This window comes from Sorghum bicolor, chromosome 4 (assembly GCF_000003195.3).
Source record: "Sorghum bicolor cultivar BTx623 chromosome 4, Sorghum_bicolor_NCBIv3, whole genome shotgun sequence".
Lineage (NCBI taxonomy): Eukaryota > Viridiplantae > Streptophyta > Magnoliopsida > Poales > Poaceae > Sorghum > Sorghum bicolor.
The window spans coordinates 63012660-63027938 of NC_012873.2; the positions used below are offsets into that span (position 1 = coordinate 63012660).

At 42.3% G+C, this 15279-nt stretch overlaps 2 protein-coding genes across 2 annotated transcripts; one reads left to right on the forward strand and one right to left on the reverse strand.

Moving 5' to 3' along the window:
* LOC8076061 (mitogen-activated protein kinase kinase kinase YODA) lies at window positions 389–9553 on the forward strand. Its single transcript, XM_002452738.2, has 13 exons — window positions 389–808; window positions 1764–2566; window positions 2663–3400; window positions 4076–4163; window positions 4267–4329; window positions 4832–4992; window positions 5099–5174; window positions 5600–5659; window positions 5757–5864; window positions 6716–6958; window positions 7432–7523; window positions 7999–8708; window positions 9156–9553. Exons 2-12 carry the CDS (start codon window positions 2025–2027, stop codon window positions 8513–8515), a joined length of 2688 nt encoding a protein of 895 aa, XP_002452783.1. The 5' UTR covers window positions 389–808; window positions 1764–2024; the 3' UTR covers window positions 8516–8708; window positions 9156–9553.
* On the reverse strand, window positions 10369–14548 carry LOC8076062 (aquaporin PIP1-2). The gene is made up of 4 exons (XM_002454463.2): window positions 13995–14548; window positions 11768–12063; window positions 11246–11386; window positions 10369–10829 (listed from the first exon to the last, which is right to left on the reverse strand). The coding sequence occupies exons 1-4, from the start codon at window positions 14329–14331 to the stop codon at window positions 10734–10736; spliced, it is 870 nt and encodes a 289-aa protein (XP_002454508.1). The 5' UTR covers window positions 14332–14548; the 3' UTR covers window positions 10369–10733.

Consider the following 15279-nt stretch of genomic DNA (forward strand, 5'->3'; position numbering starts at 1 on the left):
TTAGCCAGCTTATAACCCACTGTAATACTTGCTCTTAACGCTCGGCGTTTGGCAAGGCACAAGAGGAACGAGGAGCTGCAGCCGCCCCGCCGGACCGGACCGGACCCCACCACGGCACGACAGCCCACAGGGATCCCGAACCGCACGAGATTCTCGCCGCCACCACCACCACCACACCAACCATCCCCTCCCTCCTCACTCCCGTCCCGTCGCAGCAGCACAGGCACAGGCACAGCACGGCACAGCGCAGGCGCGGCGCGGAGCACGCACCACTCCCCTCGCCATCCATCCATCCATCCCACTCGCACAGGCACAAGAGCATCGCGGAGCACGCAGCAGACAGGGCGAACAAAAACTGCCCCCCCCCCCCTTCCTCCTCCCCCGCTCCCGTCGTCGTCTCCTTTCCTCCCCCTTTCCCTCGGCCCCCCTCCCCGCATCCTGCCTGCATTACCCCCCCTCGCGTGTCCCTCTCCGATCCCTCACCCCCCAGATTCCTCCTGCCTACGCTCGCGGTCGCGGGCGTCTCCTACCCGCCCGATTTCGTTTCGCCTCGGAGCTCGTCGTCGTCGTCGTCGTCCCCGGTGCGCTTTTCTCTTCGCGGGCGATTCGCTGCGCCTCGTCGTCGCCGGCGACCTCGGCCCGAGTGTAGCAGGGCAGGTCTGCTTCCACGGACGTCTTCGCTGTTCGGGAGGTGGCGCCCCACCTCCACCGTCTCCCTCCTCTTCCGCCTGCCTGCTCTAGTGGGGTGCCGGACCTAGCGGTGGAGCGGAGATCCGCCCGGGCTTGGATTGCTTTCGTCGTCTTGCTGGTACGTAATCCGAACTTGCTTGTAGATAGATTGTGCTCCGAGTTTGTATTGTTGTGCGGGGGCGTATTAATGCGACTACTGTGAGTAATCAATTCGGAATCTTGCTTTATCTACACTCAGCGTCAGCTACCTGTGGGATTTGCTTACTATATCTGCTGCGCTATTTCCGTCCATCCGTAGTTCGATTATGCTGTTATTTTTCTGGGCGTGATCAGTGCCAGTTGGCGCCACGGGATTTGATATCCGAAGGTGCGGGTGTAATTGATTTCACAAAAAATCGCGAGGTTTCGGTTCAGTGCCCTGCGTCTTGTCGTTTCCTGCATAAGTTCCGATTGGTATACAAGTTAGCTGGGTTATATCAGCATTCTTAGTGTTGGATACTCCAGAGCAGGTGCAGGTTAGCCTGGTAGTTTATGCCACCAATCGGAATGGTACAGAATGGATTGTGCATATTTTATGTCCCCAGCGCATATCACACTCCTTTAAAATGGTTATTGCTTGAAAGCTCTGAAAGAAAGCTGCATACCATACGCCCAGTGTTTTTGCATACATGGTTTTGATTAGATACTATGTCTATATGGCTGTTAGTGTCGCGGACAAACTTTTTTGTCAACATTGTGATTAATTTTCCCTGTTACTTTACCCTTTTGCATGTAAACAGTTCTCATGAAAATGATGTTACAAGATTGAATAAAAAGCTATTTTGGGATCTGTTTCTTTTGATTTCTATATGATCCCAACAAACCTTTCAAATGATGCCTATTATACTTTGATGAGTAAATTTGTTTCCAATTTGTGTGTTGTTTAGAGTACTCTACTCGTGATGGTTGCTCAATTTATTAAAAATCTGAAACTGAACATGCGCTTGCAGTTGGCTTAAGAAATTCTTATGATATTTTGTATTAGTGCTCCATTACTGTTATTGATATCACCATGTGTTTGGTTATGGTTTCAGGCTTTGAGGTGGAGACGGCATTAAGTTGAAATTTTTATCACACGAGGAAGCAAAAACAAGAAAAATTCACATTTCAGTGTTGCACTCTGTGGAGGGTTCATTGTGGTCCACCAAACTACTACAGTATTGGAGGGTTTTTGTTGAAGTGCTCCTCATGTTCATCATCTGCAAAGTGGCATAGGCTCATAGCATTGTAGCTGATCAGTCTGCATGATCTTGCTATGAGTACATAGATAAATCATCATCGTATCTGTATTCAGTATGCCACCATGGTGGGGAAAATCTTCATCCAAAGAAGTGAAAAAGACAGCCAAAGAAAACCTCATTGACACATTTCAGCGTCTCATAAGTTCAAATGAGCAAAAGGGAAGCAGAAAATCACGAGGTAGTCGTAAACATGGTAAAGACACAGCTGGTGACAAAGGTTGCTGGTCTACTGCCCAATCCCGCTCAACATCCCCTTCAAAAGAGGTCTCTCGGTGTCAGAGCTTTGCAGCAGATAGACCACCTGCGCAACCACTTCCTCTTCCTAAATCACGTGCTAGGGTGACGCGTACTTCTTCTGATATTACCAACTCAAAGTCCACTTTGGAAAAGCATGGCAAAGGACAACTGCTTCCACTCCCCCCTACTCAGCCTAGAAAAAGACCTGAAGCTACTGAACCTGTTACTGAAGTAGCTACTGCTTCTGTCTCCAGCAACTGTTCTATTGATAGTGATGATCCTGGTGATTCTCGGCTTCAGAGCCCTGTGGGAAATGAGGTTGAAAATGCGACTAGAATTACTGCAACAAGTAGTTCAAGGTATGCCCTCAGGTGCCATGAATATTTGTTTCTTCTTTTATAGGTTTTTGTAATTACTTGAATTCACGCTTATGAATTTTGATTACTCTTGTGAAGTGTTTTGCACAAAGAGCGTTCTAGTGCTATCACCAAAAAGAGCACCAAGGAAGTTGCAAAGCCAAACAATGCTTTTCTCAGTAACCAAATCTTGTCAACATCTCCAAGAGGTACCGTTGCTGATGGTTATCAATCCAATTTACAAAGCCCCCGACAGATTGCCCTGGAGAGTGCTCCGAATAGTTTGATGTCAAGTCCTTCTCGAAGCCCAAGGATTATATGTCCTGATCAGATTCCAACTTCAGCTTTTTGGGCAGTAAAGCCTCATACTGATATAACTTTCCTTGGGTCTGGTCAGTGCTCGAGTCCAGGTTCTGGTCAGACATCTGGGCATAATTCAGTGGGAGGTGATATGCTAGGCCCAATCTTTTGGCAGCCTAGCCGAGGTAGTCCAGAGTGTTCACCAATTCCAAGCCCAAGAATGACAAGTCCTGGTCCAAGTTCTAGGGTGCATAGTGGAAGTGTCTCTCCTTTGCATCCAAGAGCTGGTGGGGTCACTCCTGAATCTCCAACAAATCGACACGCTGAAGGGAACAAGAAACAAACCCACAGATTGCCGCTTCCTCCAATAAGCACAGCTAATATTTCCACCTTTTTGCCAAACAGCTCTACCCCAGCTAGTCCTATATCTCGTAGTCCTGGTAGAACAGAGAATCCACCGAGTCCTGGTTCACGGTGGAAGAAGGGAAAACTGATTGGCCGTGGGACATTTGGCCATGTATACGTTGGTTTTAACAGGTATGCCTTTTTTCCATTTTCATGCATGGAAATGGATTATATTCATTTCAGTTTGTATGCTGATTGAAGATATGGTTTTGTGCAAATTTACTTGGGCTGTATATCGAAAGTTTCAGTTTTTGTAGGTAGCCACTAAGCCAAATTACATGTTGAGTTTTGAATGTTTAATTTCTGGCTTCTCGTTCTCGCAGATGTGTTTTAATTTTTAAGTGCTGCCACTACCATATGTCCATATAAATAATGATGTTTTAGCATGTTACTATATGTGCTCAGCTTTATTATCTCTTAATAATTTCTCTTGCAATCTATCACTGCTTTGTGAAACCACAAGTAATACCATGATTTATGGATTGGTATATATGGAAGGAGTCATTGACGCGAATGCTTTACATTAAAAATCCAGATTACCTTCTATTTGTGCTGCAAGAAATTTGGGCTAGAATAGAACATATATTGTAATGTAAGTAGTAACAAATTGCTCCAGATCTTAGTTGTTTTCTCCTGTATGGTGCCTTCGTTCTTTTACCTTCAATGATGTTGTCCTGTGAAAACATCGTGTCAGATCTCACAATAACTCTAGCTATCATCTGTCTTGACTAGAGTGTACTAAATGTTTTGTTGTACTTGGTCATTATTTATTTCTTCATTTTAATTGTTTATTATCATCTATTTCAGTGACAGAGGTGAAATGTGTGCGATGAAGGAGGTTACCCTTTTCGCAGATGATCCTAAATCAAAAGAAAGTGCAAAACAGCTGTGCCAGGTATGGTATTTTGTACATGTTCGCACTCAATATTGAGAACTAGGTATGTTCATCATGCCTCATGCTGGACTTTCTCTTTTAACATTATTATTTCATTTCACAGGAAATATCACTTCTGAGCCGACTGCAGCACCCAAACATTGTGCGATACTATGGATCTGAAACTGTATGGACTGCTGCCTTCAGTTATTAATCTACTGCAAATAGACTACAGTATTCATACTATTGTTGCGTCTTTCACATTTCCATGATTGCATTGGTAGCTGAACAGTTTATGTTTCCTACTCTTCACTACGTTCTTCTTTTAGGGAATAGCAGCAAAAGAAAAAAAATGCATGAAACCTGCAGTATTTTATTACCTCTGTCCCAAAAAGAAGGTGCATTCTTGGCTGAAGTGTCCAAAGTTTGACCAAATATATAGTTAAAAATATTAATGTTTATGGCACCAAATAAGTATACTATTAAAATATATCTCATGACAAATCCAATAATACTTATTTGGCATCTTAAATTCTGATACTTTATATATATATAATTAGTCAAACTCAAGATACTTTAACTCGATATTGTGCTAGAATTGCATTCTTTTCTGGACGGAGTTTATAGTTGCTTTTCCCCATGCTTCTTGTGATTCTTCTAAATGCATCTCCATACTATATTCAAAACAGGTTGATGATAAGCTTTACATATACCTGGAGTATGTTTCTGGTGGATCTATACATAAGCTTCTCCAAGAGTACGGCCAGTTTGGTGAACAGGCCATTCGCAGTTATACTAAGCAAATACTTTTGGGCCTAGCTTATTTGCATGCAAAGAATACAGTACACAGGTAACATAATTTGTATAGTTTCCCTTTTTCAGTCTATTATTTTATGCCTACTAGGGGTTTGCTATTTTTATCTATTCTTTTTCTTACTCTCTTCCTTAATTTGCAGGGACATCAAAGGTGCAAACATATTGGTAGACCCTAATGGCCGTGTAAAGCTTGCTGACTTCGGGATGGCAAAACATGTAAGTTTTCTGCACATTTTTTATTCCTATTTGTAGAAAGCAACTCAAATTTCAAACAATAGTATTTTATCTTCACCGGAGGAAATGTGATGCTTTATTTTGTACCTGCACCTCTACTAACTACTACTTGTGCTAGTTCAACCTCTTCTATAAGAGTTAACCGCTTTATTTTGGCCGTTGGTGTCCCTGTTAGCATATCTTCTGCTTGGATTATCATTGTCAGCCATGCTTTTCACTGGGCAGTAGTTCTGAAGTCTTAGATATGGCTCCAACTTTTATTATACCTTGACTGGTTGTTTTGTTGACTGTGTGTAATAAGTTTCATGTAAATTTGAGAATGCTTTCTCCCCTCAAGATATGATTCTTATATATACATAATTTTAACCTGTGAGGTCTAAACATGTGTTTTTCTGTTTATTTCTTAGATCAATGGGCAGCAGTGCCCTTTCTCATTTAAGGGTAGCCCGTACTGGATGGCTCCTGAGGTATTGCTGCAAATCTTACATTGTTCCACTACTTTAGTTATTTTGGTTGGGGACCCATATCTTGGCCTTCTTCGCTGATGTTGTGACAAATCTGCAGGTTATAAAAAATGCTAGTGGATGTAACCTTGCAGTTGATATATGGAGTTTAGGATGCACGGTCCTAGAGATGGCTACTTCAAAACCACCATGGAGCCAATATGAAGGGGTTAGTGTTAGACTTCAAAGCTATGATTTGTTTTTTGTAGTGTAAATTTCATTGCTAGGGTAACACACTGTAAGATGTATGATGCATCTTTTGTTGCTAATGCATTCCCAATCAGCAGTTCAAAATTGTTTTGATAACTGGACTGGGATTCTTATAGAACAGATGTAAAAAAGTAGATAGCTACTAGAGTAGTAATTATTTTGTGCTGCCATTGAATTTGTTGCAATCTTCATTTTACATAGCATATTCTGGTGATATTCATTAACAAAAGTATTAACTAAAGTACAGGATGGAAAAGCAAATTAATGAATGGGGTCCATGTACCTTTACCCCCTTTCTTTTGTTTTCACTGTTTTCCTCAAAAACTGATCGATTCTGGTTCTCTGTTTACATCCATGGACGTTAATGTAGTGAACCAAAACATCTAGGTCAGAAACTCTGGACTCTTTTGGTTTAAGCTGCAGTTAGCCCTTAAACTATTTGTTCAGCATGGCGAGTTGTTTCATTTTACTGCTTTGGTGCTTGTAGAGTTCTTACGTCATTATTAGACAAATAACTATTATCAACTGCGTTTTTAACAGAAATATTTCCTTGTGCTGCATCTAAGCTTTGGGAGCCATGGAATGCTTTTAAGAATGATGAGAGGACTAGTTTCACTTTGAATTTCTTTCACTGAAAAAAATCTTGAAGTGTTGCTACTTGCTAGGAAGAGCAGTTTATAATACTGATTCCAAGTTATCTTTTGTTTTGTAAGATGCTGTTGTCCTTCACAATGTATAAGCATAGCAATCTTTTTATCAATTGTAACCTGGATGCTAACATATCTCTTTACATTTTTACTTTTCCAATAGATTGCTGCAATGTTTAAGATAGGAAACAGTAAGGAGCTTCCGCCAATACCAGATCACCTCTCAGAAGAGGGGAAAGACTTCATAAGAAAGTGCTTGCAACGCGATCCATCCAGCCGTCCAACAGCAGTGGATCTTTTGCAGCATGCATTCGTACGAAATGCACCACCACTTGAAAAATCATCTGCCTCTCATCCACTGGAGGTGGAACAGTTGACGGCTATATCATGCAGAACAAATTCAAAGGTATCAACTGTTCACTCGTGCTGTAGCAATGTTATCTTAGCCTGCAAATGTGTCTTCAATTCTGCAAATTTTATGAGCATAAAATAAAATATTGCCGTTTAGTTTTAACATTTGTCTACAAAGTCTACTAGCACACAAAGGGCACCAGCAATGTATAGACATGGGGGTGTTCCTTGAGATGGGTCTTCCGATCCCCACAGACGCCGCTGGTTTGAGAGAGAGAGAGAGAGGAAGATGGGAGCGGGTTCCATGGATAGGAGCGGGGTCTTCATAGATTCGAGTACACAGTGTATGGAACCAGGGGCTATACTCACATTTAATGCATAGAACCAGGATAGACATGCCCATTGCGGATGCTCTAGTGACCTTCATAGAATATTAGGGCCCTATCAATGTATAAGCAGCTGCTTGTTGTTTATTTTTTCGCTGTTCATGTGATTACTACATTCTGTTTGGCTGTCATTTCATTTCAGGTGGTTGAGCATGCCAGAAATATGTCCTCGCTTGGTTTGGAAGGCCAATCAATTTTGCAGAGAAGAGCTGCCAAATTTTCTTTGCCAATTAGGTATCATATTCATTTTTTTAATTTATCTGATAAGTTTGTAAGTTGGTTCCTTCTATATGTCCATAAAAAGCAACTTTCAGTGAAGAGACATACTATTGTATCCTAATTTGTATGCAACCAAACCTTTTCATGGTAGAATGAAATTTATCTATCATTTGAAAATAGGATGTGTCAGTTGGAGCACCTAAATATCACTTATTATATGGTATCCTGATATGCCCTTTGTTTTGGCTATTGCCTTCTATAATTTGACTATTCAAATCCTATATCATTCTGTGTGAAATTAATAGCAAAGCACCCACCTGTATAGGGCTTTATGTTACTCTCTTCTGTAGCCTATACTACCACAGTTTTTCTGTAACTTATTTTTCAATCAACCCAACACCACACTCCTGTCACAAAATTTACCATTCAATGAGTTTTCTTGTCTATCTCTATTAAAATGTGTACCCACTAATTATTTACCTCTGTGCAGTGATATCCATATACGGAGTAACATATCTTGTCCTGTATCTCCATGTGGAAGTCCTCTTCTGAGATCAAGATCCCCACAACATCAAAATGGTAGAATGTCACCTTCTCCAATTTCTAGCCCCAGAACAACTTCGGGTGCTTCAACTCCTCTGACTGGTGGTAGTGGAGCTGTTCCTTTAAACCATGTGAGGCAACCAGCTTACAGAAATGAGGGCTTCACAGTCACATCAAGAGGTTTTGATGACCACATACCTAGCCGGCCTGTTGATCCAGTACATGGACGTTTTATTCGAGTGCAGCAATTTTCTGCGGGCCGTCAGGAGAGGGTAGTCTCCGAAGCTGACATTCTGAGCTCTCAATTTGGAAAGATGAGGCATGCAAATGTGTGGGATTCGCATGATAGGCCATTGCCTTCTGAGCGTTCCTCTCAGCAGTGCTTTGGGGATCATGTGAAGCTAAAACCTTCACTGGACTTGAGGTCTGGTCCTCGGCACCCTGGGCGCAACCATGGCCATTGATTCTCTAGCTAAAGTTAATGGATAAGCTTTCAGTCGTGTCTATGTGATAGCTAGTGGTCCTAAGCTGGTTCACCAAAACCTTTAATTGTATCATAGTAGAAGAGATGTTCATTAATTATTTCAGATGCTGACAGTTGGCAGTGGATAAAGATTCTCCAATGTCAATCCCATATTCCCATTACTCTAAAAAAAGGTATGTCCCTTGTCAGAATTTTCTGGTAATCAATGATTACATATATCTTTGAAAGGATGAGAAAATTATAATCAGTAATGTATACTGTAGAATAGAAAATAACTGTTATAAGTCCTTTACGTTATCAACTACTTGGCTTGTTTACTAGTTCTATACAATGCAAAATGAACAAGTTACATGAGTGTAATACTTTTGCCTAGTTGTTTTAATGAACAAGTTCATTATTCCTTAGAATGCGTCTGAATAATGTCATTGTTTGGTATACAATTTAGTTTTCAAACTGTATGCTTTGGTTATTTTTATCAACTGATTTTGGTAAATTCTGAAACATAACCTAATATGGGAAATGGGTGGTCTCAGGTCTAGATTACTACCAGTATCACCATTCAATCTTCGATTCATGTAATTGCACACTGAAATTTGTTGAATTGCCTTCTTGATTGACAGATGAAACATGCCCTATCTGGAAGGGGATGTTGTATACTAGACTGTCCAGATACCGAAGGACCCAAAACAGTGACTCTGAACCTGTATACTCTTACTCTCGTATCTACAGCAATTTAGTTTTCGTTTTCTTTTATGGGTTTGGAGGCCATTGTACAGAAGGGAACTCTCAACAAGAAATCCAGATTAAAAGGCACAGGAGAAAGCAAATGAGCCATTCACCAACCTTTTCTTTTTCTTTTTAATCTTATAACAGATACATATATGCCGGCTGCTCACTGTAAAGTGTTGATTCAGCTCTGGTTGTAATACCGGTTCGATCCATTAAACGTATCCGTTACTCTGAATATCATGTGAAGAGTCTAATCGTTAATCAAATTAACTGGTCCAGTTCTAAAGCAGATATTTTTCCCGTGGTAAATTAACTGCCCCTATGAAATCTCTTTTTCGAACGGTTGTATGCCGCTTGAGTCCTGACGAACTGGTGTATGGTGTCTGCTTCAAGATCACCAGTTCGCCACACCTGCCTTCTGGGATGGATCATGTGATGTCTACCATCCAGTGGTCCGGTGAAAATGTGGAGGCGCCTATACCGTATGCATCTTGCATTTATCTTTGCACCCTTTACCTCCGAAAACACCTTTGGCGGCTTGCGAGTTGCTAGGCAAAACGATCAAGGAACAGCCCATGTGCCATGGCGTAGAGTACGCAGGCAGCAATGCATGTAGCCATTAGGTCCCAGGGTCCCCCAAGTCTTTTACACCTGTCGTCCATCATCTTCATCCTCACTCCAATCATGGCCCTGCGAGAAGGCCACCACCCCACTAGGTCCACAATTGCTGCAGATTCAAGTGAAGCACTAGATGACTGGAGCTGTTATGATCCACTAATGGTTACGCTACGTTCTATGCCTATTTTATCATCGGTGTCAAATTCTTACTCCTAAGGTATTACATTAGGTCTTAGTTGGATGTTATCGGATTCACCTCAATTCACATGTGATAGAATAGATTGAGATAAAATTTAATTCAAGTTTTACTCCTATCCATCACAATACATGTGGATTGATACGAATGCTATTATATCCAAACAAGGCCTAACTATGTGGTTCGCAACGCATTGGTGGTCGCTTTCTTTCATGTTAGCCTTAGTTTCCAGGCGGCATAGCCGATGAGAATGCGAATCCAGTGTTAATTCTGTTGAGACTAAACCAAGAAAAATCTGAATCAATTTGACTTTCGATGCAAATTTCACTAGACAGATAGATTCACATTTTCACATGACATGTGCCCTTTCTTGCCAAGATCCCAACGCATAAAAGGAGACGGGAACCCTTGCAACAAACGGTAATAACTTAAATTCTCCACGATGGAAGAAAAACATACACAGCTGAGCTCGGTACAGGAATACACAAAGTCCTGGGTTCAGATTACAGAACAGTGCAGCAGTGAGCAATCTTGAAGAGAGACGAGGAATCGACTTTGGACCTAGGCGTGGGCAGGGCAGACAAAGACATCACAGGAAGACGCTCGTTCTTCGGACTGGCATGTCTCGGCACGGCCGCGGCAGCTTAAGACCAGCTTAAGACCTGCTCTTGAACGGGATGGCCCTGATGATCACCTGGTGGTAGATGGCAGCCAGGGCAGCACCAATGAAGGGGCCGACCCAGAAGATCCACTGCAAAACAATCACACAAACAGGAAGATGGTATCAATACCCAGAATTATACATTATCCCATACACAGCCTAGATTGATGCATGCCAACTACAATGGATGGAGACAAGCCTTTGTGATAAGATTAACACACATCTATAACTATAGGTCATGACTGTCAATGACATGCCACTGTGTCTATATCATTTGGAGTTTGGTGAGCGAATGATTAGTCGTAGTTTGAAGGCGAAAGAAAAAGAATACAGCACCTAGTTAGAATCAGAATAGACTTTCTAGAGCATGCCACTATGATTGCTGCAAAATGGAAAGACAGTGGCTACATGTCTGATATTTCCGTGGAGACATTATACACCGAGTGGTACCGAACTGTTGGGAATCGAAAGTTGGTGAGAGAGGAATCGACAGTAGTTCCACTCACATGGTCGCTCCAGGCATGATCCCTGTTGTAGATGATGGCAGCGCCAAGGCTCCTAGCTGGGTTGATGCCAGTGCCAGTAATGGGGATGGTGGCAAGGTGGACCAGGAACACCGCGAACCCAATTGGCAGTGGGGCAAGGATCTGTTTTCACCAAATAAGGATTTCATTCGTGGTAAGTCTTAACACAATATGAAAATATGTATTGAAGAGTATGCATATATTTTCAATTTGTTGAAACACAAGATTAAATAATCAGCTAAATTCCATTTCCAAAAGACATAAAGACCTAGAGTTCATCGGTTCATTACATGTCATTTCTTAATGTCAAAGATAATAAATACTTCAGGAGTTCATTTCATCAGTACATGCACAATATATGAGCTGCATTAAGTTCAACATCAGAAATTCATAAGTCAGAACACAAACTACAGCCATCATCTTATATTTTAGTTGCAAATGTGAATTCAAGCGGAACTCTAACAGTTGAACCAACTAGGAAAGTGAAGGACGAAGAGTACTTACAGGAACATGGGAGTCCCTGGCATTCCTCTTGGCATCAGTGGCCGAGAAGACGGTGTAGACCAGGATGAAGGTGCCAACGATCTCAGCGCCAAGGCCATCACCCTTGGTGTAGCCGGGGGCGACAACATTGGCACCACCACCGTTGCCCATGTAAAGCCCCTGCTGGAAGCCCTTCACCACTCCAGCTCCACAGATGGCACCCAGGCATTGCATGATAATGTAGAAGATGGCCCTAGTCAGGGACAGCTTCCTGGCCAAGAACAGCCCGAAAGTCACAGCTGGGTTGATGTGCCCTCCTGTTGCGGTAGCAGGTAACAACCATTAGTTAGTGGTGCCCTTGGTTGTTGTAGTTGTGTTATTGGTTTATGCTTGCTGAATACCATTGAATCTTTCACAGTTTGATGCTTTGAGATTAAGCATGTAATCGGAGTCAATACACAAAACATGACCAGAAAAGTACTACACAAATTGACAACAATATATGTCCAATTAACCATATGTAGGACCACTATTTTTTTGAAATGGAATGACCACTGTAGGTTAACTGATATAGTTTTCTAATTTCTATGTACACACCTCACAAGTTACATAGGCTCGTCTAATACGTCATTTCTTTACCTCGAGTGAGTGAGGCTTAGCTAATTAAAATGACACATTTTGTGTTTTAATCTTTAATAATTACTGATGAAACTGTGGACCAAGTGCTACATCAGAGATGAACTACAGGTAGCAGTTGTTGATGCCTTTGCATAATTACAAGCAGCACATGCTATAGTAGTACAGACTACAGAGTATGTTATTACATGGTAAAAATATTTATTGCAGGACAAATCTCCCTGGGTGCAAATAAGGTACAAGCTGGTATGGTACCAAGCAAAAGGGGAGAGGCTTAAGATCTGTTTTATTTTTAATAAGAGTAAAATACACTGGCGGTCCTTTAACTTGTCAGCCTGTGCCACTTTGGTCCATGAACTTGCAAACCCGAAAAAGTGACCCCTGAACTTGTCCGCCTGTGCCACTTTGGTCCTGAACTTGGAAACGCAAAACAGTGGCCCCTGAATTTGTCGGCCTATGCCACTTTGGTCCATAAACGTGTAACGGATCTTTCAACGCGCCAACAAATATTTATTTATTTCATAACTAATTATTAATGAAATGCTAAATTCATGAAATGTTTTGTGTAGCCTCTTCATGTGTACTCTGCCTAGGAAAAATATGAAACCTAGAAAACGAATAATTTTTGCTTGTTTTAAAATTATCTCTTTTAATTAATAAATGCAACGAATTGATATATTATTTGATATATTTGACGCTATGAATAAAAATATATATCAATTTCGTAAATTAAAAAAGAAGTGCTGACATCATTGTTGACGTCAGCACCATAAACGGTGTCATGCATGGCCTACCAGAGGCGGCCACGTGGCAGAACAGTGCCATGCAGCCGGTGTTATTTTCGTATTTGCATGTTCATGGACCAAAGTGGCACACGTCGACAAGTTCAGGGGCCACTTTTTCGTGTTTGCAAGTTCATGGACCAAAGTGGCACATGCTGACAAGTTTAGGGGCCTTTTTTTCGCGTTTGCAAGTTCATGGACCAAAGTGGCACAGAGCGACAACTTAAAGGGCCGCCGGTGTATTTTACTCTTTTAATAAAATAATGAATTAACAAGGGCTTGCTAATCCCCATGCTCACTGCATATAACTGCGAAGTGTTATATGCTGGAAACAAAGGAAATCTTGTAACTGTAAGAAAGCTCTACTGTTTCAAAAGAAATAAGAAATTTAACAGATTCTCAGCTACTAATGCTAATATCGGCTAAATAAAATCATATTCCCCCCCTCCCCCCTTCTTCTTTAGTGCTAGTATATCCAAAGCAAATGGATTAGAAGTCCCACAAACACAATATGTCAGAGCCATATGGCAAAGTGGATTTGTTGCCCATACAAGTTGCTCTTGTTTCTTTCCCCAAAACACTTTTGTTTCAATATATTATCTCGAAAATTGCACACTAAAAGCTTTGCTAAGGCGTTACCATGGAGTGGAGGGTTGTTACTGAGCTAAGCAAGCTAAAGGCAAAATTAGCCGTAGCAAAAGGAAAATCAGAAGACAACACAAAAGTGTAACAAATGATCGCAGTAAATTAATAAAGTTCATCACATGTTGGCTGGAAAAAATAAAAGAAGCCAGTGCAGCAATTAAGAAGGAAGGAGAAGGAGAGCTGACCGGAGATGCCGGCGGTGCAGTAGACGAGCGCGAAGATCATCCCTCCGAAGGACCAGGCGATGCCCTGGATGCCGACGGTGGCGCACTTGGAGTTGGACTTGGAGACGCCCATGACGGTGAGGATGGTGATGTAGAGGAAGAGGAAGGTGGCGACGAACTCGGCGATGCCCGCGCGGTAGAAGGACCAGGACTTGAGCTCCCCGGGCTCGAACAGCGGCGCCGGCGGGGGCTCCTTGTAGTCCTTGTCGTCCCCGGCGCCCTGCGCCGCCGTCCCGATGGGCTGCCGCTCCGAGAACTTGTTGGCGCCCAGGCGCACGTCCTCCTCTTTCCCCTCCATTTCCGCTCCTCTCTCTCCTGCCTTGCGCGCTTGGGAGCTCGGTGGTTTCTTGAAGCAGCGAGCGGTGTGTGTCTGTGACTGTGAGGTGGTGGTGTGGCTCGGCGGATTATAAAGGCAGAGGAGGGAGCTCGGGAGCAGGTCAGCTTGTGAGGAGAGTGAGCAAGGAAGAGATAGACACTGTTCTTTTTCCAATTTTTTTTTTTCTGGAAGGACGCTGATGTGGAGGTGCTTCTGGAACGGAAGAGAAGGTGGCGAGCACGGGAGTGGGGGCCGGGGCCCACGGTCAGTTGGGCCTTGTTTAGTTCCGAAAAAATTTCAGATTTTGACACTGTAGTACTTTCGTTTGTTTGTGACAAATAATATTCAACTATAGACTAACTAGGATCAAAAGATTCGTCTTATGATTTACACCAAAACTGTGTAATTAGTTTTTGTTTTCGTATATATTTAATGCTTCATGCAAGTGCTATAAGATTCGATGTGACGCGGAATCTTGAAAATTTTTTGGTTTTCGTGGTGAACTAAACAAGGCCTTGGTTAGATTCCGTTTCCTCCTGCATTATTTCCAGAGAGGCTTATCCAATTTGGTATTTTTCTTGTTTGTAGCGAAATAAATATAGGGAAATAAATGTAACAGGACTACAGAAGGGATGGAGTTTTGATTCTATTTTAACTAATCCGATTCGATTTAGTGCAATAGTGATCCAAAGCAATGGTACAAGAGAATGAAGGGGAAGATATATGATTGCTTGCTTGCAATATCCTTTTGTTGCACTCATCGTTTGCTAGCTAGGCTCTCCCTGAGGCAGAGCCTTTTCCTCACTTCGAAGGGATTCCCTTGCCTGTGTGCATGTGTCCGGGATCCGAAGCCAAATTAAAGGCAGCACACAGAAGAGCGCCGTGATCCAAAGCCACGCAGACGCAGGACACCAACGGGCGCGCGGAGCC